Here is a 22,940-nt window from a genome sequence, read left to right as displayed (position 1 = left end):
TCCTGGAGCCCAGAGAGGTTTGAGCTGGCTGAATGTGGGGTGGTCAGAGAGGGCTTCCTGGAAGAGGGGATGTGTAAGCTGGATCTGAAGGCTGGGAAGAAGGAGAAAACAGAACGGAGGTGTGTCCCCAGTAGCGGGTACAGCATGTGCAAAGGCCCAGAGGGGAGGGGAAAGGGCCTCTACTGCCTTGCAGAGACATCCCTGAGGGTGAGGGGAGCCACTAGGAGAGAAGACCCAAAGACCTCCCAGACTCCTAATCTGGTCTGGGCAGAGGGTGGGTACAGAAATAAATCCTGAAAGAGTGAAAGGAACCAAAGTCCACATCACTCGGGCTCATGGGGACCTAAGCAGCAGAGCTGACGTTGCAGCTGAGTGACACAGGGAACAAAGCAGTGGGCGTCCACCACAAAGACCAAGGAATGAAGGAATTCCAGGTCCAGGTGGAGCGAACGGCGGGGCAAAGGTCCAATGGGAGGCTTATGACTCACTGGTGAAGCTGAGGTGGGGTCAGAGTAGCCACAGCCAGCGCTGAAGGCTGCAGAGCTGGGCTAGAGCATCAGGGACTGGGGGCTGGGGGCTGGCCCAGGATGACGGGGAGTCATGGAGGGTGTGTGAGCAGGGGCACAGCCAAGTCCAGCTGGGGGCAGGGGGCAGGGCAAGGCCTGGCACTCACTTGGGCTCCTCTGCCGGCCGCCACTCCACAGAGTGGTACAAACTCTTCATGGCCACCAGCCATTCCCGAAGCACGGCTGACGTGTTGTCTGAATTGTGGTCCGTGGCCACCCTGCAGACAGAACAGGCCAGTGAGTGAAGTTTGGGAGACCAAGGCAGGACGAGCAGCAGCAAGGCAACAAGGGCTCCCACGACCTGGCTGGGCTTCCCACCAGCTACACAGCCCTGGGCAAGACACTTCTGCACTCCGTGCCCCAATTTCCTAATCTGTGACACACGGGGTGAGGACAGGGCCCACTTCACGGGGCTGCAGAGGGGATTAAACAAGCTAATTTTTGAAAAACACATTAGATGACGTTCGTACTATGGGGCATCAAGGATCTTATAACCACATTCGCTACTAAATATGTGAGATGTAATAAAAAAAAAAAAATATATATATATATATATATATATATATACATCATGCAGCCCTGCCCCACCTTCCTCAATTCTCTCCTATGAGCAATACCACTCTGGAGTGGGCTGTGGTCACTCATCCATTCAACAAACATTTCTCAAACACCAACTGTGTGCTTGGATTATCCGGCCTGGAGGGAAAAGGAATATTTGGAAGTCTAGTTTGACCATCAGCTGAGAGTTATTCTCCCAAAAGAACTGTTATTTAGTCAACAACAAGGATAGCAACGATGACAATAATAACAGTAATGACAATAATAACCACAGCTCTGGTCACTGATGCCAGGCGCAAGGGCTTCACACCCAGTAAACTGTTCATCTTCAGAGACAATCCAACTAGAATTATATTAGTGTCCCCATTTTCCAGATGAAGAAACTGAGGTACGAAGCGGTAAGTTACCAGTCAGGCTTGTTCATGGCCCTGCCCCATTCTGCTTCTACGAAGGATCCACTCCCCGCAACCTTCCGCCTTCCGTCCCTTACCCCACCCACCCACTCCAGTAGTCAGAAGGCAGGAGATCCGATTCAGGCTGGGTTCAGGGAGCAATACGGCAGCAGGAGCTTAAAGACGTTCAGTTAGTAGAAGTGCAATGTGAGCCACTGCAACGCCCCAACTGGGGGTGGGGGCGGGTTCTCAGGCTTCCCTTTGAAGCTGTGTGTGCTACCAAGTGGATTGGCGGGTTAGTTCCGGGCAGTGAGGCACGGGTGATCCGGGATATGCCCTAATGGGGGGGCCAGAGGCAGAACTGTGGCCCGCCCCACCCTAAAGAGGCCAGCAGGCAAGGCGCCGTTCCGGCTGGTGCTAATGCGGCAGGGGGAAAGCAAGCAGGAAGGCACGCGCGGGGTTGGCCTGCCCTGATGGGGGGCAGCAAGCAAAAGGCACGCGTAGGGCTGGCCCGCCCCGCCCGGTGCCAGGACAGCGGGCGGGGCGCGGCGTGGACCCGCCGGGATGGGGACAGCAGGCCGGATGCGGGGCCGCGGGCGCCGCGCTCACCACAGAGCTGTGCGGTCCCGGGGGTGCCGCAGCCGCTCGAGCGCGCCCAGCGTGGAAGGAAGCGCGTGGGCCGCGTTGCGCGCCAGCAGCGCGACGAGAACGCGCGGCGCCTGCAGCGGCGACTCGGGGCTCCAGCGCTCCTCTGGGAAGTAGGCGGCGGCGCCCGGCGGGCCCTCCAAAGGTGGCAGCGCCAACAACAGCAGCAGCAGCAGCACCGGGAGGGGCCGCCCGTGCCCCCGGCAGGCGCGTGGGGTCGCCGCCATCGCGCCACGCGTCGCCTTTAAGCCGCTTTTCTGCCGGCGGACGCGGACGGCGCCTTAAAGGGGCCGTGGGGATCCCGCCCCTGCCGCGCGCCTTAAAGGGGAGGAGAGCTCCTGGCGGAGTCAGCCGTCAGGGCCCGCCTCCAAACGGTCTTAAAGACACAAAGTGCCTCCTACCCTCCTCAGCGGCCCGCTCGAAGTGACGTCAATCTGCAGGCCTGCCCGGGAAGCCCAGCCTCCCCCGACCCCCCCACCCCAAGACGCTGAGCGCTCTGAACTTGGGTCTGTGCGATAAAGCCGTCAGAGCCCAGAATCTGCCCTGCCACCGAGCAGCTGCTCTCGCCAGGATCTCAGCCTGATTCGCCATCCAACTTACATTTGTATAAGACCGGCTGTGTCACGAGTCGAACCTGGATAGTCAGGATCTGGTTTGGGACTCAAGATCTGAGCCTCAGTTTCCTCTGCTGCAACGTGGGTTTTACCACTCTAGTTCTCGAACTCCCTGGAATGCCCTCAAGGGTTGTTGAGTACCAAGCGCGTGGGCCCTGGCGTCCCCAGACCTGGCTTCAAATCCAGTCCCCAAGTGGGCCGTCTGTGTGAGCCTAAGTTTGTCCATCTGTAAAATGGAGTCATAACGACCCCGCAGGCTTGTGTGTAGATGGAACGGGAGGGAGGTGGACGTTTCCAAAGAAATGCTACGAGGGGGCTGTTTTCCAGTAATCTAATGTGTTTTCTAATTCATCGTTTTTGTGATGCTCAGTTATCTATTTATTAACGTGAGTGGTGGGGGTGGGGGCTCAATATTGTTAAGTAAAATTCAGGGGACAGATCGTGTGTCCTCAGTGTGTGCAAGAGACAGTAGGGCAAAAGTTAGGAAGGAAAGGTGAGGAAAATCTCATTCTCTTGGGGGAGGAAACCATGGAGTGTGCATTACCCGCCTCTGAAAGCTGAACTGAGAAAAACACTGGGGAAGTCCCTCCCAGAACCTACTCCGGAAGCAGCTGGAAGTCTTGTGATGTGAAGCTGCCAGGCTCCAGTGGACAGATGGCTTTTCTGGCAAACAGAGGAAGGCAGTAAAAGCTCTACTCAGCTGGGAAACTTGATACTAAGTTAAGATTTTGGAGCAAGTAAACAAACCCAAAGGCCCACAGCAAGCTGAGAAAGAAACATCTGTGGCTTATCAGAAAGTGTTACTATCCTTAATATACAAAGAGTTATTAGAGATCATTAAGAAAAATATAAATTCTCCTGAAGAGAAAAGTAGGTAAAAGCTATGAACAGGCAATTCACTAAAAAAGAAAAGAAAAGAAAGGAAAACACAGAAACACACATACAGTGGTAAAGAATCCACCTTCCAATGCAGGGGACACGGGTTCATTCCCTGGTCGGGGAACTAAGGTCCCACATGCCACAGGGCAAATAAGCCCAGGCGCCTCAACGAGAGAGAGAAAACCCTGACGCCACAACTAGAGAGAAACCTGCGCGCCACAACAAAAGATCCTGCATGGCACAACTAAGACCCGACAAAGCCAAAAATAAATAAAGAAATAAATAAGAAACACACAAACATATTAATGGTCAATAAACATATTTTTAGGTTCAGTGTAGTCATCAAAGAAATTTTAAATAAAACAATGCACTCTGTGTGTGTGTCTATCAAACTGGCAGTTTTTCCTTTTATGAAAAGTCCTAGTGTTTGGAAAAGAGAATACGTACAAATGCTGCTGGTGAGAGTGTTAAAAGGCATAGCCTTTCTGGAGAGGAGTAAGGCAGAGGTGTGGGGATTATACAAGCCTTGAACTGGTACATGTGCTTTGACTCAGAAATTCCACTAGTAGACATTTATCCGTTGAGAATGACGATGAATGTGGGCAAAGCTTCAGCTCTGGAATGTCCCTGGAGAAGGCAGTGGGCAGAGTGGCTAGACCTCGGTGCTGAAGCCTGGTTGCCTGGAGCAAGTGCCTCTCTGAGCCTCAGTTTCCACATCTGTAAAATGGAAAGTGTCATAAGGATGCCAAAACATTTGGACACATCAAATGCCTGGCACATAATAAATGCCCAGTAATTGGAAGCTTAGCGAGAATAATTTAATAGAAATGTAAAAGCACCCAGAAGGTAAGTGGGCCACAGAGAGAAAAGGAGGTTCACAGAGAAGCTCCTAAACACATGAGAAGACTCTCCACCTCACCCCCAATAAGACATGCTCATTAAAATGATGCCAAGACAACATTTTTCACCCAGAAGACCTGGGAAATCCCAAGTCAGCTGACAGCCTGTGGGGAAATGGGCCACCTCCACACAGATGAGTGGGCACCAGGTGAGACCACTCTGATGGAGAGCACTCTCAAGACTGCTATTGAAATGACAAACATGCATGCTCTAAACCCTGAGATTTCACCTTGGGGGATTTACCCCCTTGCATGAAAAGTATGTAAAAGGTCATTCACTGTGGTGGTAGCTGTTAGTGCAAAAGATTAGAAGCAAAACCCCATCATCAATTAGATTCTGGTTAAATGGATTAAGAAGCCCATCCACAATCCTTCATCCCCAGTTGCAAATCCCCAAATATTATGACACCCAGGAGTCTTTCTAAGATTGTTTAATCTTCATGTATCCCAGTGAGTGTGAATATTCATCAGTTTATCTGCAGTAATTGACTATGAGATGCTGCCCCCAATCAGCTAGGGAGTGTATTAGTTAGCTATTGCCACATAACAAACGACCCCCAAAGTTAGCCACTGAAAACTATACACGTTTATGATCTCAGAGTTTCTGTGGGTGAAGAATGTGGGAGCCGCTTAGCTGGGTGGATTCACAGAGCTCTCATAACAAGGATACCCAAGGGGGTTGAGGAGCTGAGAGCCGCTCCAGAATACCTGCATCTGCCCTGGGTCCTGAACATCCAGATTATAAACATCTTGCCCACTGGTCCGCTTCTAGTTGGACCAGTTGCTTTCTGTCCCATTTCAGGGAAGTCCCCATGAAACATTTCCGTCTTAGGGATGGAGTTCAGGATCCCTGCACCACCAGCAGTGTCAGCCTGAGCCCTACACACATTTACTGCTGCAACAAGGAGGTCTCTGTAGGGTCCTATAGTAGGAGGCCAGGCTGCCCTGGCCCTGAGCACAACTCCATGCACCCATTGTTAAGGTGAACCTAAGGCTCCCATCACCACTATCTCCCCCACCAGTGCTGGGAACTGGTAGCTGTTGGGAGAGGCCCTACAGAGGCCTGGCAAGAAGAGATGGGACACAAATTCATATGAATGTCAGAGGATACCTCTGACACTCAGGCACACTCCTTGGCTCCCCATTGCCCTAGTTCACCATGAGCTTGGCCAACCTGGCCAAGTCAGGAGACAAGGTGCATACTGTTCCATCCAGGAACCCACACTCACAATCCTCTTGTATACCCCACACAGGCCCCCCGACCCTGGCAATTCACTGGCATGGGCCAAGAACCTGTGAGGTCCCCACCTGTTTCTCCTTGGTCCCATGGAAGCTCCGAGCAGCCATCCAGAGTGCAGGACATGTTGCTGGCACCAAGGGCTTTTTTCAATTCTAAAATAAAAGACAGAGACTTCCCTGGTTGCGCAGTGGTTGAGAGTCTGCCTGCCAATGCAGGGGACACAGGTTCAAGCCCTGGTCTGGGAGGATCCCACATGCAGTAGAGCAGCTGGGCCTGCATGCCTCAGCTGCTGAGCCTGCGCTCTAGAGCCCGCGTGTCACAACTACTGACCCCCGCGCGCCTGGAGCCCACGCTCCACAGCAGGAGAAGCCACAACAGTAAGGGGCCCACACACTGCAGCAAGGAGTGGCCCCTGCTCGCCACAACTAGGGAGGGCCTGCACGCAGCAAGGAAGACCCAACGCAGCCAAAAATAAATAAATTTTAAAATAAAATAAAATAAAGAGATAAACCCCCGGACCCACCTAGATAAGCCCCAGAATCCCAGGGCTTCCATGAATTTTCCCAGAGAGGCCACAAGAGGGCAAAGCATGGAAGAAATGTCTCAACCAGGAACCCTAAACAAGTGGCTCACATGAGCCTCTCTCCACACCTGTGCCCATGGCAGACCTTGCTAGCCGATCCCCACACCTTCACTGAGCCTGGATGCTACCTACCCCACCTTCCAGCACAATGCTTCAAGCAGACATCACAAATCAATTGAGGATGGAAACACCCCACCCCAACCCCGCCTTCAGTACATGTAGAACTTCTAGGAATGGAAACCTGTTACTGAAAAATTTTTTCCAATCAGACATTAGCTTTTTTCCATTTAAAATGGCCCCTATTCTAAAGGAACTCGGTTCTTTTTGTTTGGCCTCAAGGACACTTCTCACCCTTACTTCCTGGCTCCCAGAACACTGCTATCTCTGGGTTTCTCCCACCTCTCTGACTCCTCCTTCTGCATCCCTTCTTCCTCTTTGTGTCCTTCAAATCCAGGCTCTTTGGGACTCCTCTCCTTTCTCTCTACACCATCCCCAGGGTTGTGGTCCCTCCCATGCACCCAGTGACACCCCAGGCCAACAACAACCTCTGACTTCCGTCTCATCCTCATGCCTGGGCTCCGTCCCCTTGGTTGCTGCCCCTGCTCGAGTCCATCCTTTGCCCCCCAGGACCAGGCCCTCAGCCTCCTCCCTGGCTTCCAGTCTAGCCACTGTTGCCCTCTTGCTTACACACCCTCCGTGGCTCCCTGTTGCCTGCCACAAAATGTCTAAACTCCTCTGCCTGTCATTCAAGGCCCTGCACGTCTGCCCTGGCAGCCTGCAGCCTCCTCTCCTTCCTTCTGTGTCAGCTGTGACATTCCCTGAATAACCATTACACATTGCTCATTCCCCTGTTAGTACACGTCTCAGCAGTCATAGGCATTGGGTCAGGAAGGAACAGATAAGGCAGGAGGGAGAAGAGACAGTCAGGAGTCTCTTCCCAGCCCAGGAAATCCTAAGAGGCCTACCCAAAGTCCACGTACTCTTGAGGGCTCAATGCTAGCCCAGAATAAAACATGGAGAGGTTGATGAATGAGTAAATGTAAATGTCTATCCCCAGTTTTTAAATTTTGCCGCCCTTCTCTCATCCTAAGAACTACATATCCGTCACAGCCCCACTCCAATGCCCCCTCCTTCAGGGAGCTTCCATCACTGCCCCTCTAGGCTCGTCCACCCCAGACCCCCTCTGTCCCAGTCCTGGCCCTTAGTCAAAGGGCTAGTGTTCACAGGTAGTGAGAGGTGATGGGGACCCTAGTAGGGCTCAGTATACACAGCCAGGGGTCACCAGGCTCCCCTGAGCCATAGGGGGTGGGGCTCACCTCGATTGATCCTCTGCAGCAGGACCCCCCGGATGACATCCTCATAAATACCCTCAATGGTCAGAGCAGGGCTGCCCACAGCAAGGACGTCCCCTTCGAACTCAGGCAGCTCCTGTAACCGAGGCAGGTGAGGGGCTGGGCTGGAGGGGTGGGCTATGTGTGACATGGGTTTGAGCCCCAGCTCTGTCACTGATTAGCTAGGGAAAGCTGGGCCTCAGTTTCCTCATCTTTAAAATGGACTCCTTGACTCATTATTCCCTCGGGTTGTTGTGAGAATTGGTGAAACAAAGCACATCACACCTCAATGGGAATAATACAGGTGTTTCCGCTGGGACCCCTCACAGCCACTTCCTGCCTGACCCCTGATGCAGACCCCTTCGTGGTGCCCCTAAGCCTGTGTAGCAAGGCCCCTGTGACCTCTCCCCTCGTCTACTTCCTACCCCCTTGTTTGCTAAGCTCCAGCCACACTTGCCTCTTCTCTGTTTCTCCAACACACCAGGCACAGACCTACCTCAGGACTTTTGCACATGCTGTACCCTCTGCCTGGAATACCCTTCCCCAGGACATGGCTCATGCCTTTAGTTCACTGCTTCTCAAGCATCATCTTCTCAGAGAGAGCCCCCCTAACCACTAAGCACCCTCACCATACACACACATACACTCCACCTCTGCCTCGTCCCTTCTCTGAAGCCTGTATCACCTGCTGATATGTGATGCATGGGACCCCACGCCAGCTCTGCAGACACAGCACTGTCATGGGAGACGCAGAGGGCATCATGAAGTCCCGGAAGAGCCATCCAACCCAGCCCCTGGGCTCAGGGAACAAAAGTCTCTAACCATCAATGGTGGCTCTGTGAGCCTCACAGAAAGATGCTTTGTTGTTCTATAGGACCCGTCCCCCATCAGCTCACCGCTTTGCAGCTCAGCTCCAGCTGGCTCAACACGAAGGGCAAGAATATGCAGAGCAGCCAGCCATGGATGAACCGCCTCTGCGCTGAGCCACTATCCGACTTGAATTTCTGCATGACACACATGGCAACTGGTTTCACAACCACCTGAGCACCCAAGCCCACTGCCATGCCCTCCCCACAGACCTCACCTTCAGCACGCGCCCCCTGACTTTCTCCAGCTGCTGGGCAGCCTGGTCACAGTCCAGAGCCGTGGTCAGACATTGGTCAGCCAGCTGCAGGAAGGTGGCCACGGCATCAGCCATGAGCTGTGGGAAGAGATGCTGGGATGAACCCTGGGAAGCCATGCTCTTTCTGGGCCCTACGCCTGCTCGGTTGAACCCTTCTCAGCATCCAGCCTGCCCTGACCAGCTACATCCCTCCAACCTCCTTCTTGTCCCAAGAAACAGCACTCTCTTCCTCTCAGGACTTGGGGCTCATCCACTCAGTGCCAGGATGCCCAGCATGGGGATCAGAGAGCTGTCCATAGTCCAGGCTCCTTGGCTGAGCACCCTTGTGCAGTATACAAACTGAACAACCGTGCCAGGCAGCACTGGGTCTTCTCGATCCCTGTCTCTTTCACTCACCATGTCCATTAGCACGTCCCAACCCCCTGGCTTTCAAAACACACCCTGCTCCTCTCCACCAACCCATTCTGGTTCAGACCTCCTCCCTGCCTCCTCCACTTCTGCCCCCGACAGCCCCTGCTCCCCAGGGCAGGCAGGGCTTTCTAAAAAACCTTGAATCTGGCCATGCCCCTCCCCTGCTCACACACCTGCTGTGACTCCTGTTTCCCTTGGACAGAGCCCAGCCCCCTAAGCCCCATACTCAAGGCCCTGACCCATCTGCCCCCCCACCTCGCTGGCATATCTCCCACATCTATGCCCTCCCTTGAAATCTACAAGCCAATGTCTCTAAATTGCTTCACTTTCCCCAAATGTGGACGCGCTCTCACACCTCCCAGGGCTTATCGACACTGTTCCCTCCACCCAGGACATGCCCCATTCCCATTCCTCCCCCAGCTGCCCCAGCCTGGCAGTCCTCTCCTCCTGGAAGCCTTCCCAACCCTGGAGATGGATCAGGTGCCTCCTCAGGGTTCCCGTAGCACCTTGTGTGTCCCCATCACAGCCCTGTCCATCATGTGTGATTGCTGCCTGCCTGGTCACGAGCTCATGTCTGCATGACACTGGGAGTCCAGCGAGGGAGGGCCAGTTCTGTCTGGGTCATCGTGGTCTCCCTGGCACACACTCGGCACCTACTCATTGGAGGCTGCCATCCTTGCCTCGCTTCCTCCCAGCCTCCCACTCACCCTTACCTGCTGTGCGAGATCCTGGGCCCCAAACACCAGGCTCTGTGTTCCAAAGAAGCCAAATGGTTCTGCCAGCTGCCCCAGGCGCCCCCGGCTCCGCTCTGCCTCTCGGTAGCAGGTCTGCATCAGCTCTGGGTCCCATGGCATCTCCCCAAATGAGTAAACCTGTGTTCCCATAGCAGTCAGGTAAGAAAAATACCACCAGCCAATGGAAGAGCAAGGCTAAGGACCTCATAGACAGCTCATCGAAGGAGAAACACAAATGGAAACACATCCCGCCTCAGTTGTCACCAAAATAATGCATAATAAAGGTAACTGTGAGGTATGGTGTGACGGACATAAAATGGTAAAACTTGAAACAAATGATTACATGTGGTGCTGGCATGGCTGAGGGGAAATGGGCACACTCAGCCCTTGTCCCACCTGATGTTCTCTTTGTGCTGGATCCTGTGGCTGCAGAAGTGCAATAATCCAAAGTGGTATTTGCCCTCAAACTGCTCACAGAAAAGTTGGGGGAGACAAGAGTGTAGACAAACAACAGTAGTGGTGTGTTAATCCTTCTGTGAGGAGGGAAGCACGTGCAGCTGCAGATGCAGAAAGGACCAGGGAAAGTTCCTGGAGGAGGTGATTATGAAATGGAGATGTGAAGATTAACAAGGGGAAACCTCATTTAAAATAAAGTCATGGGAGTTCCCTGATGGTCGAGTGGTTAGGATTCGGAGCTCTCACTGCGGTGGCCCAGGTTCAATCCCTGGCCGGGGAACTGAGATCCCGCAAGTTGCGTGGCTAAATAAATAAATAAATAAAAATGAAATCATTAAGCCCTGAACGGGTGGGGGGGCTCTCGTGCACTGCCACTCCTTGCCCTCTGCAGACCCCAAACTGGAAGAAGGTTACTACTTTACCACTCCAGCAGGAGGAAGATTTTCTCCTTATGCAGTAACAGCCCCAACCAATGAGAAACTACCACCACTCAGCCAATGAGAAATTGTCACCACCCCGAACTCTCGCTCTCCTCCAATGGACTTCCCTTCAAAGCTGCCCCTCCCAATTTTCTCCTTCTTCTCTATAAAGTCATGTTCCTCCCCTTTGTTTGCCAGACTTGCCTCTGGTTTTGCCATAGCTTGCATGTCCCGAATTGCAATTCTCATGCTGCCCTCCCTTCCCAAAATGTTCTGCTGATAAAATAACCGGCTGTTTCATTTGAAAGGTCAACAGACACTTAACGAGTTGAAGGTTTCCTGGCACATAGTATGCTCTCATTTAACATCAGAAGAAAAGAGCTGACCTGCGTGTTGTAGAATTCTGTCCCAGGGAATGGGGTGGGCTGTGGCCAAACAGGGCAATGGGAGGAGGAACAATTTGTGGGGAAGGTGACTCCAGACTGATGTTACTAAAATGCTAATCTTGTCATCTTACTCCTTCCCCCCATGTTATAAACCGTGCCCCAGTGACCATAGCATAGTGGACCACCGTAAGTAAAATGCAGCTTAGAAGAAAGTTCAGAAATTTTTAAGAGAAGGTTTTCAAACAAGAAAGATTCAAGGTTCACGCAACTCTTCTATAAAGTTAACACACTGCCCATAGGCCCGATGAAACACGACCCACTGGACCTCACCTCCTTCCGCAGCCGCGTGCTGGAGGGGCTCCCACGCAGGTGGCGGGACAGGCGGTCCATGCCCTGGGTTAGGAGGGTCTGCACTGCCGTGAGTTCAGCTTCCACGGTGCTCAGCAGCGTCTGCGTGACCCGGGGCAGCTGCGCATCCACCTTCCTGCGCAGGCACGACTCGAGGGGACCCTGGACGTTGGCTGCGAGTGGAAGACACTGGCCTGGATCTCCTCCTCGAGGTGCTCCACAAATTGGGAGGCGGGGGGTACGGAGTGAGGCCATGGGCTCAACAGGGTGAGGTAGACGGGAGCCCTGACTTTGAGCCCCCTCCTCTATCCCATTATACAGAATAGAAAAATGAGGCCAAGTGCGATGGGGATCGGCTCAAAGTTGCACACAGAGGCAGAGTTAAGATTCCACTCTGTTCTCTTTGTTACTGAGCTGAGTGAGAGCTATCTCCGCTGTCTGACTGGACAACCCACAACTGGAGTCAGGCCTGATACCGCCAACGCCTCTGCCCCTCTCCCCACCCGGTCTTGGTCTCCGGGCTCACCAGCTCCATCCCTGGCCTTCCCCGCCTCCCAAGCACCCGCCCTCCCTCTTGACCCCGTCTAGAGACTTAGTCTCACCACCAAAGCATCAAGGCCTCGCCCATTTTCCCACTTAGGCTCCACCCTTTTCTTTTCCGGCCCTGCCTCCACCGGGTCCCAGACCTTGGACCCCTTCCCTTACACCAAAGCTGTTCCCCTTCTTCCTCTCAGGCTCCCGGCCCCGCCCCTCACATCCAGGCCACGCCCCCGGACCTCACCCTGCAGCCTCCCTATCACGTGCTCCCGCAACTTCAGCATCTGATCTACTTCTGGCCGGATAGTCTTCTCCAGGGCGGCGAGCAGCTCCTCCTTTTCGGGCTGGAAGGCGCGGAGCCCAGTGGAGGCCCCGGCCAGTACTGCAGCGTGGACGGCGTCCAGTAGCTGCCCAGATCAGCCGAGGGGACCCCACACGGGCCAGGGGCGCGGTAGAGAGACGAGATGGGGCAAAGGGTAGGAGGACAGAGAGAAGACAGACGCACAGAGATGGGCGGAGAGGTTGGGCGACAGTCGCAGAGAGGGCGAAGCTGAGCACCCGGGTCCGGCTCCTATCCCCATCCGCGGCCTCCCGCGTGTCCCTGCCCCACCTTGGCCCACGCCCAGGCGCGAGCGCGGCCGGTCCCCCGCAGGCCGGGCAGGGTCTGGGCTCGCAGCGCAGGCAGCAGCTCCCGCATCAGTACCGCAGTCAGCACCTGCGGGAGAGGTGACCATGGGTGCTTCGGTGGGCCGAGAAGGGGTCAGGGGTGTCCCGGGTGCGGCCTGGCGCGGCACTGACCTCGGCGTCCGAGCCTAGGGTCACGTCGTCGTCGCCAAAGTGGCCTTGCTGCTGCCGGTAGAGCCGTATGGCGTCCAGGAAGGCACGGGCGGCTGGGGCTTGACTTCGCTGCAGGACTGAGAGGCGGCTCCTCAGTGCCTGCCCACCCCTCCCCTGCTCTCAGGCTGCCTGGCTCCCCGTCGCCTGAGAAGGAAGCCCTCCGCCTCCTCGCCAGGTCCCAAACAGCTAAGTCTCACCCACTTCCAGACCTCTGCGCAAAGAAGTGCCCTCCGCCGGGAACACGCTCCCCTAAGCTTATCACCAGCCCATAAGGGGCCTGTATACCATTTTGGAAAAGGCATCCCCTGCAGGCAGTCACAGCCCAGATCCCACTGCAGTCTCCAGTTGCCTCTCCAGTTAGGTACATTTGTTCAGTCAACAACCTGCCCAGATGTGTCAGTCCTAATTCCTCTTCTTCACGCGGCTGGCCCCTCATCTTTTTTAGACCCCAGTTTGGACATCCCCTCCCTGATTCCCCAGGCTAAGCTCCCACGGTGCTGTGCCCTCATTACAGCCCGGGCCATGCACAACTGCCTGTTTCCCCTCTGTCCTCCCCCACGATCCATTTTATAAATAAGGAAACTGAGGCTTGGAGAGGATCCCACAGCCAGCAGGAGCGGAACCATCCGACTCCAGACTCTGTGCTCCACCACTGCCTGCCCTTTTCCAGGACCCACCTGTGCCTCGAAGCCGGATGCCGCCCTGCAGGGCTAGCCTCCAGGCACGCTGCACCTCCGCTGTGGCTGCAGAGAAACAGAGGTGCCGGCGGAAGGGGTGCTGCAGGAACAGGGGGAAACTAACAGGCATTTCCAAGAGGGGGTCAGGCTCTTCCTGTGTATGGTGTCCTGAAAGAAGAGGAGGTCACATCTTCATTCATTCATTCACTCTAAAATCATTCATTCACTAGGAGACAATAACCATGAAATATGTAGAGAACCCTTACTTCAGCTCAGTCCCAGGAGGAGGTGTGCCCAGGGCAGACATCAGTAATCCATCCCAGCACTGTTTCCCAGCCTCAGCAACATGCTTAACACAGCAGCCCTAGGCAGCCACCAACAATCTCTCCTAGCTGGCATGTGGTCTGAGCCCTGCTTGCTGTGGGGTGCTGGAGTCGGCTAGGCCCTGGTTCAAACCTGGCCAGACCATTTTCTAGCTCTTTGCACAGATTTTCATCTCCCTGAAAAAAACCTCAGTTTTCCTACCTGCAAAATGGGCTAAAAAGTGATACCAATGACCTAGAACTGTTGGGAGGGCAAAAATGAGTGAATTTATTTTGATGAATTAAATCGGAGTCTCCCAAATCCTCAGTGTTTTGTTCAGATTTCCAGAGTGATACATACAGACTGCAGTAAAATGCAGTAATGCAGAAAGGGTCCCTGGTGGCACAGATTTTCATCTCCCTGAAAAAAACCTCAGTTTTCCTACCTGCAAAATGGGCTAAAAAGTGATACCAATGACCTAGAACTGTTGGGAGGGCAAAAATGAGTGAATTTATTTTGATGAATTAAATCGGAGTCTCCCAAATCCTCAGTGTTTTGTTCAGATTTCCAGAGTGATACATACAGACTGCAGTAAAATGCAGTAATGCAGAAAGGGCTTCCCTGGTGGTACAGTGGTTAAGAATCCGCCTGCCAATGCAGGGGACACGGGTTCGAGCTCTGGTCCGGGAAGATCCCACATGCCGCGGAGCAACAAAGCCCATGCGCCACAACTACTGAGCCTGCGCTCTAGAACTACTGAGCCCACGTGCCACAATTACTGAAGCTCGCGCGCCTAGAGCCCGCACACCGCAACAAAGAGCAGACCCCGCTCGCCGCACCTAGAGAAAGCCTGCACAAAGCAACGAAGACCCAATGCAGCCAAAATAAATTTAGAAATAACAATAATGCAGAAAAAGGTGGACGTCCCTTGTCATCCAGCCCTTCGATCGCAGCCCCCAGAGATGATAATAGCTGTTAACAGTTTGGGGGACATTATTCCAGATTTTTAAATCTGCACAAAGCTGTATGGGGTGCTTTTTTTTTTTTAACAATGTGGAGTTTTCTGGTTTATAACTGGCCTTTTGGCTCCTGCATATGTCTGGGACACCTCCAGAGGCTGCACAGCTTTCCTTCCTGAGGGTCAGGCTGTAATTTATTTAATCAACCCCCAAGGATGCGTATTTGGGTGGATTCCCATGTTTTCGACATCATCAACATTTCTGCAGACGGTTCTTGTTGCTACATCTTCGCATGATTAAACAGCAGGATAGCTCTGCAGTGAAGCAAAAGGTGTAATTCTGGCTCTGTCCCTTACTAACTGTGTGACAGTCCTTGGCCTCAGTGTCCCCCTCTGTAAAATGGGGTGGTTAGTGATGGGGCTGCCTCCTGGGCAGATTCAATGAGATGATGCAGGCCCTCATCAGATGCATGCCAGCCCACTTATGCTGCTCCTTACCTATTCAGAGAGAGAAAGAGGAGGAAGAGGAAGGGGAGGAAGGGGAAGGGAAGAGAACCATCCTGGAAACACTGGACTGACCAATTACACGCTGTAACAAGTCTGTGCAATTTTCCTGCCCACCACTGTCCATCTCCCCACATGCTTACTGACACCATATTTTATCGTTTTTACCCTTTGCTGCTTTGACTCTGGTCCGGTGACCTAACTCCTTCACCCTGACAAGAATGGGTGTTTCTCTTTCTAGAGCGAGGCTGCTCACCCAGAGGCAATGCTGCCCCCAGGCACACTTGGCAATGTCTGGAGATATACTTGGTTGTCGCTCTTGGGATGCAGAATGCTACTGGCATCTGGTGGGTGGAGGCAAGGGATACTGTTCAGCATCCTGTGAAGCACGTGGTGGCCCCCACCGCAAAGAATGATCTGGCCCCAGTGTCAACAGTGCGGAAGTAGAGAAACCTGCTCTTGGGGTCCCCGGGAGCCTTACCTGAGGGTTCTGGGCAGAGAGTGTCCAACAGGTGGAGATATTCACTCTGGGAAGTCAGGACTGTGTACCCTGTCAGGACCATGGAGCCCAGGGGACGGTCTCCATTTTCATATTCCTGCAAAAGGCATCCAAAGAACCGTTTTGGGACAGGTCTAAACTGTGGCTTCCATATCCCAGTGTGGGATCAGGGGAAGGTTTTGGGTTAACTGGGGAAATCCTCCACCCTACCTCCTTGCCTCCACCCTCCCTCCTTCTATCCACCCCCTCCCTCAATCCCTCCTTCCTTCCCTTCCCCATAGTGGAGCACCCAGCACCTGCTGTGCGCTAGGCCAGTCCCAAGTGCTATATGAGGACTAACCCATTGAATCCTTACAGCCCCATGTGGCGTAGACCATCATCATCCCGTTTCACAGAGGCGAAAACTGAATCCCAGGGAGACAAGTGACCTGCCTGAATTCCCCAGCTGGAAAGCAGGGCACAGGCGGCATATGCAAAGGCCTTGCATGGTTTCAACCTCAGCTCTGCTGATGACCATGAGTGAGCCCCTACCCCTGGCCTGGGCCTCAGTTTATCCACCTGGCACAGCAGGAGATGTTCGCCCACCCAGGGCCAAGCTTACAGGTTGGCCCTTCTTGATGATTGAAGAAAGGAGGGGGGCTATGCTGGGAACTGGACCCCAAACCCACACTGGGGAGGGTAGGATGGAGACGCCAGAGGTAGATGGGCTGCAGGCCACTCACTCACCTCCCTGTGCCTGAACCACTCCAGGCGGCCGTCCCCACGCAGGACACAGAAGATTGGCTGCCACTGAGGTGGGTGGCCCTGCAGCTGGGTCAGGGGCCCTCGGTGCTCCCGGACTCGGGGCAGCTTCTGTGGGAAGAGGGGCGGGCGGATGTCAAGAACATGGGCCAGTGTCCCGGTGTCCAGACCATCTGGACAGCTCCTCCTGTGTCCCGGGTGCCACCAAGTACAGTAAGTCCCCTACATACGAATGAGTTCTGTTCCAAGAGCGAGTTTGTAAGTCCAGTTTGTTCATAAGTCCAACAAAGTTAGCCTAGGTATCCAACTAACACCATCGGCTATATAGTGCTGGACTGTAATAGGTTTATAATACTTTTCATACAAATAATACATAAAAAACAAACACAAAAAAAATAAATAAAACTTTTTTAATCTTACAGTACAGTCCCTTGAAAAGTACAGTAGTCCAGTACAACAGCTGGCATACGGGGGCTGGCATCGAGTGAACAGGCAAGAAGAGTGACTGACTGGAGGAGGGAGAGGAGGTGGGAGATGGTAGAGCTGAAGGATCGTCAGCAACAGGAGACGGAGGGCAAGCTGCAGTTTCCCTCATGCCTGACGCTGATGGAACGCCCGTTCACATCTTTGAAAGTTTGCAACTTGAAGGTTCATATGTAGGGGACTTACTGTACAGGTGCTTGGGCACTGCTGGTGTGGTGTTATATTCTTTATCAAGCACGTTCACAGCCTGCACTTCCAAAGATGAACTGAGGCAGACACTTTTGTTATCTCCAATTTACTTGCAAGCGGACCCTTCCCCAGTTGAGCCTCAGATGAGACCCCAGCCCTGGCCAACATCTTGATTGCAGCCTGTGAGAGACCCTGAAAGAAAGGACCCAGCAAAGCCCCATCTAGATTCCTGACCCACAGTAACTGAGATGACAAACGTGTTGTTTGAAGCACTGATTTGGTGGTGTATTTTTACACAGCATAGCTAACTGAAACAGGTGGGATTGCTAGGTCGTGGAGCAGGTGTAGTTTTTTTTTTTTTTCAGGTGTAGTTTAACGTTATGAGAAATGGCCAGGCCTCTGCCCACAGACCCCTCCCTCAGGCAGGATGGGACATCACCTTGTTTGGTTTTCTTTGTCCCTCCTCTCACTTCCTGGCCACCTGAATTGTGCGTTTGTTTCACCAATGGTCCCAGAGTAGCTCCTGCTACACAGTTGGTGCTCGGTAAATATTTGATGACTAAATAAACAGCATTTGTGATGTTTTGATTCTTCAGCGGGTAGTGGGAACTCAGAGGTTTATTAAATGATTCTCCATCTCTCTTCCTAAGTCTGAGATTTTTCATAGTAATAGTGTTAAAATGTTATAATAGAAATGATATACATAATGCAAATAGATAAAACTAGTATTAAAGAAAATGTTTCAACTGAAGCGAGGGGAAATCCCTCCACACTGCTTGAACCCCAACGTCAGCTGTTCCCTAGCCCAGGGGGTTGGGACCAGCAGGAGGCAGAAGGTGCAGGTGGGGGCGATGCCCAGGCCCCATGATGCCCCAAGCAGGACAGGGGGAGTCCCAGGTGGCAGGGTCTCTGTCCATGGTGTCACAGAGCCCCCACCCCAGGGCAGGCACAGCTGGGAGAAGGGGTGTCCAAGAGAGGAAATCTCAGAGCCCTGATCGGGACAGGGGACCCAGTATACCTTGCAAGGAGTATGGGCTCCGGGTTCAAATCTCGCCTCTGCATCTTGCTGGCAGTGTGACCTCAGTCAGGTCACTTCACCTCTCTGTGCCTTGGTTTCCTCATTGGTCAAAGACCCATCCCCTGGGCTAGTGAGAACTAAGTTGTACAGGGCACATGGAGATCCTGGACACCATTTGCCAGCTCAGGAGACCTTTGGAGCTGGGGCTGGGCAGCTCCAGCCTATCTTGTTCCATCGATAAGTCCTTCCTGAGCCCCTACTAAGTGAAGGCACCATGTGGGCACAATGGGGTCAGAGGGAGGGGGAAATAAGGCTTGGACCCTGTCCTCACAAAGCAGACAAATGGAGGTGGCAGACGTGTGAGCCCGGGCTGCGTCGGAGAAGAAGACAGACAGGGGTTCCAGAGGAGGTGCCCGACTCAGGTGGGGGTAAGAGTAGTCAAGGAAGGCTTCTTGAAAGAAGTTGCAGACGAAGTATGGGATAGAATGGGGAGGGTGGCACATGCAGAGGCTTGGGCGTCCAGTGGGCATGCTGTGCCCTTGGGTGATGCACTCAGCCAGGCCACACCTTTTGCAACTTCAGGGCTTTTGCATTGCCTGTGCCCTCTGCCTAGAATGCCCTTCCCACTCTGGGCTTCAGGTCTGGCTCCTTCTCATGCTTTACGTCTCAGCTCAGAAGGACCTTCCTACACCCCAGCTTCCAGCTCCCGACACCACCCTTCATTTTGTCTTCCTAGCACCTATCAGAAGTTATCCTGCATCGTGATATGTTAACTTGACAACAAACTGGTCATTTCCCCCAATTAGACTGTGAGCCCCGGAGGGCAAAGCGGGATCTGTCTCAGTCACTACTGTGTCCCCAGCATCCAGCCAGGGGTGTGGTACGCGGTAAATGCCCAGTGAATGTTTGCTCGAAGAATGAATTTTGGAGACATCCCTGGTGGTCCAGTAGTTAAGACTCCACACTTCCACTGCAGGGGGTGCGGGTTTGATCCCTGGTCAGGGAACTAAGATCCTGCATGCCACGCAGCATGGCCAAAAAACAAATGAATTAAAAAAATTTTTTTAAGCATTTATTATTATTTTATATATTATATATTTATTTATTTGGTTGCGCCGGGTCTTAGTTGTGGCAGGCGGGCTCCTTAGTTGTAGCGTGCATATGGGATCTAGTTCCCTGGCCAGGGATCGAACCCGGGCCCCCTGCATTGGGAGCTTGGAGTCTTAACCACTGCAACACTAGGGAATTCCCAGAATGAATTTTTAATAGTCACCCCAGATCGTGGCACCAGCAAGGACAAAGGTGTGAGGAGGGACCCTCAAACGAACGAACGGCCTCCCCAGCCTCGCCCACTCAGCACCCCCTCCCCCTTTGCAGCACCCACTTTGCTGTGCAGCAGCTGGCATCCGGCTGGCTCCTGGGGGCCCAGCTCTCGGGAGATCTGCCACAGGACCGAGGCTGCCAGCTGCCCGCGGTAGCAGGGCAGGAAGTTCCTCAGCAAGGTGTCTACCTGGCCTGCAGAGACAAGAGGTTGGTGAAGTGGCTGAATCAGGTCCCCCCCAACCTGCCGGAGGTGGGGGCAGAACAGTCAGAGAAGCCACTTACGGATTCCTATCCGCACCCCAAAGTTGCCCCAGAAGACACGCTCCAATTCCATTCACCCTTAACCCTCCATTGCCTGTTTTTATCCACATGGGGGTTGGTGGGGGGCGGGGGAGTTAAAGGATTCAGGCTTAATTTATAAACGATGTACAACACACCTTAAATGTATAAAGCATAGAAATGAATGAGTTTGACACATGTACACACCATCACCGTGACCCAGATAAAGAACAGATCAATTGTACCTGAAAGTTTCCTTGTGCCCCTTACCAGGGGACATTTTCAAAATCTTATAAAAACCTCACCCAGCACAAGGGAACTTTCTGGGGTGATAGAAGTATTCTGTATCCTGATCTAGGAGGTGATTACACAAGTGTTAAAGTTCTTCAAGCTGTTCCCCTAATATGTGTGCACTTGACTGTGTGTAAGCCACATCTATCTTGCTGCCTGGAATGTGGATCCGATGACTGGAGCTTCAGCAGCCATTCTGAGTCATGAGGTGACCTCAGGCACAGAAGCCACACATGTTAGAACCATAATATGGAAGGGGTTGGGTTGTCTGACTTTTATCAGGCTGCCTGCCACTGTTCCCCTCTATAGGAGAGAGAAACAAATCTTTATCTCGTTTAAGCCACTACAGAAAAAAAAAAATTCCAACACTTTGCAGAGTAGCTTATTGAATCCATTCATGTAATGACAACTTGGCCTTGTTTCTTAGTCTAGATCATGAGCCCCCGCTCCATATCCCCAGTGCCCAGCACACCGTAAGTGCTCAACTGTGTGTGTGGAGGATGGAGGACACTGGACCTTCTTTGTCTCAAATCAAGAACTGTGACTTAGTCCCTGGGGTCCACACTGAGGGGCCTACTCGTCCTTGCCCACCTGGGAGGATCATCCCACAAGATCTGGCTGGGCTTGGGGCACTTCCCCCCTGGCCCTATGCCCTCCACCCCAAACCCATGCCCTGAGTAGGTTTACCAGATTTACCAAATAAAAGTACATGACGCCAATTAAATTTGAATTTCAGGTAAATAACGAATACATTTTTAGCATACGTATGCCCTCATGCAAAATTTGGGACATACTTATAATAAAAAAAGTACTCATTGCCTCTCTAGAATTCACATTAATAGGGCATCCTGTGTACCTGACAACTCAGCCCTAAAGCCCACCTGCCAAAATCTGGCTCCTTCCCAGTCCACTCACCCCTCAGGTGCTGCTGTTGTCGCTTGTCCAAGGGGCTCGAGGGCCGCCCACCCATCCTGCTACTGTGTCCTGGGCTCCCCTGAAAGTGAAGCAAACACCCCCCTCCTCCCCACAACCCCCCAGTTCCTCAGCTCAGGGGCACCCTGGGAGCAAGGTGACCTGAGGGGCCTGGATGCTGCGGAGACCAGTGCCTGGGGTCAGAAGCCAGAGCATGGTCCTGGTGTGGTGTGGGATGCCTGCTCCCCACCCCACCCCGCCCCCTGCCCCGCCCCCCCCCCCCCCCACTCAGCAGCTCTCTGCTGGATGGATAGGTGGATGGTCCGGGAGCCCATCCCACTCCCACTGGGGAACTTGAGAAGGACGGGTCTCTCTCCCTCCCCTTGCATGGTCTTGGCAGACCTGACATCCTTCCGCCAAATTCCCTTTCTGTTTAAAATAACCAGTCAGTTTCTGCTGCTCGCAGACGGGAGGTTGGTAACTGATACAGCCAGGTGAAGCCCCTGCACCTGTGTCCTGCCAGTTCCCCTGTGGCCAAGTTCCCTAAACTGGTGGTTTCTGTAGGGGCTGCCCCGGTTTGGGGTGGGGGGGCGCAGGGTGGTGGGAGACAAAAGTCCTAGCTGGCCTTGGAGGACAGATGCAGGGCAGATATCTGGCAGGACCTGAGAGCAGTTGGTGTGGGGTGGCAGGGAAGGGGGGCTGGGCAGAAATGGGGCAGCTAAATCCTGTACCTACCCCTTGCCGGGTAACTCTGGATCCCAAGAGGATCCAGCCCAGGCCCAGCACCAGGCTGGGAAGACAGAAGTGGACTGACACCCCGGGCCCCTGGGGTCAGTGCTGGGGTAGTGGGAGCCGGTGGGGAGCCACTGCTGTGCCGTGGACTCATGGGCTGTTTCCCTTTGGTTCCTGCTTTGCCAGTCCATTCTCTATCGGCGCATAAAGCCCTAGACTGGATCGGATTAGTTGGGTCTTCCCACTAATGGCACCTGCTGTTGCCCAAGCACGGCCAGGCTGCTTTCCTTCCAACCCTCTACTCTGCTTCTCTCAATCTGTTTCCGCTCAGCCCCGTCCCACTTCCTCACTCTCAACATCTTGAGTGATCAACCCAGACAAGACGTTGAAGGAAACTTCACTTTCTGTGGTTTCAGCTTTAAGGTTTCAATTCCCACATGCCTCTCCCACCAGCCTCCCCTGGTCCCTGGAGCCAGGCAGAGTTGATGGGTAGGACATGAGCAGACGCACTCTGGGCCAGTGCTGCAGTCCTGATGCGAAGCAGCAGCATCTCGGAGCATTCAAGGCTCTGAGCAGGACTGCAGCATGGCCACGTGCAGAGGTCACGACTGGCCCTGGGTGTGCAACGGGAACTCGGCCAAGTGAGTGGGCAGGGGATTGAACTGTGTCCCCCAAAAGGATATGTCCACACAAAAAAAACAGGAACAGGGGCTTCCCTGGTGGCACAGTGGTTGAGAGTCCGCCTGCCAACGCAGGGGACGCGGGTTCGTGCCCCGGTCTGGGAAGATCCCACATGCCGCGGAGCGGCTGGGCCCATGAGCCATGGCCGCTGAGCCTGCGCGTCCGGAGCCTGTGCTCTGCAACGGGAGAGGCCGCAGCAGTGAGAGGCCCGCGTACCGCAAAAACCAAACAAAAACAAACAAAGAAAACAAGTGTTAGCGAGGATGAGGAGGCATTGGAACCCTTGGGCACTGTTGATGGGAATGTAAAATGATACAACTGCTGTGGAAAACAGTATGGAGGCTCCTCTGAAAATTAAAAATAGAACTACCATATGCGTTATGACCCAGCAA

The 22,940-nt window shown here is 53.5% G+C and overlaps 2 protein-coding genes across 2 annotated transcripts in view; both read right to left on the bottom strand.

The window, feature by feature from the left end:
• COLGALT1 (collagen beta(1-O)galactosyltransferase 1) overlaps positions 1 to 2,505 on the bottom strand; it is a 20,051-nt gene extending 17,546 nt beyond the window's left edge. Inside the window, exons 1-2 of the mRNA XM_007461022.1 lie at positions 2,126 to 2,505; positions 674 to 784 (exon numbers count right to left, since the gene is read on the bottom strand). Coding sequence (XP_007461084.1) covers positions 674 to 784; positions 2,126 to 2,388 — 374 coding nt within the window. The 5' untranslated portion in view covers positions 2,389 to 2,505. The remainder of the gene's footprint in view (positions 1 to 673; positions 785 to 2,125) is intronic.
• Positions 2,506 to 4,264: 1,759 nt separating this feature from the next.
• Positions 4,265 to 21,214, bottom strand: NIBAN3 (niban apoptosis regulator 3). The gene is given in 15 exon segments (XM_007472213.1): positions 4,265 to 4,371; positions 5,862 to 5,945; positions 7,693 to 7,804; positions 8,604 to 8,711; positions 8,792 to 8,908; positions 9,955 to 10,113; positions 11,567 to 11,757; positions 12,366 to 12,528; positions 12,732 to 12,836; positions 12,920 to 13,035; positions 13,636 to 13,803; positions 15,882 to 15,996; positions 16,626 to 16,751; positions 19,715 to 19,845; positions 21,139 to 21,214. Coding segments are annotated over 15 exon segments (1,857 nt in total). The 5' UTR covers positions 21,194 to 21,214.
• Between the last annotated feature and the right edge of the window lie 1,726 nt (positions 21,215 to 22,940).

This window comes from Lipotes vexillifer, unplaced genomic scaffold (genome assembly GCF_000442215.2).
Source record: "Lipotes vexillifer unplaced genomic scaffold, Lipotes_vexillifer_v1.1 scaffold469, whole genome shotgun sequence".
NCBI lineage: Eukaryota > Metazoa > Chordata > Mammalia > Artiodactyla > Lipotidae > Lipotes > Lipotes vexillifer.
Note: the sequence above shows the minus strand (reverse complement) of the source record. Positions and strands in the feature narration are given on the sequence as shown.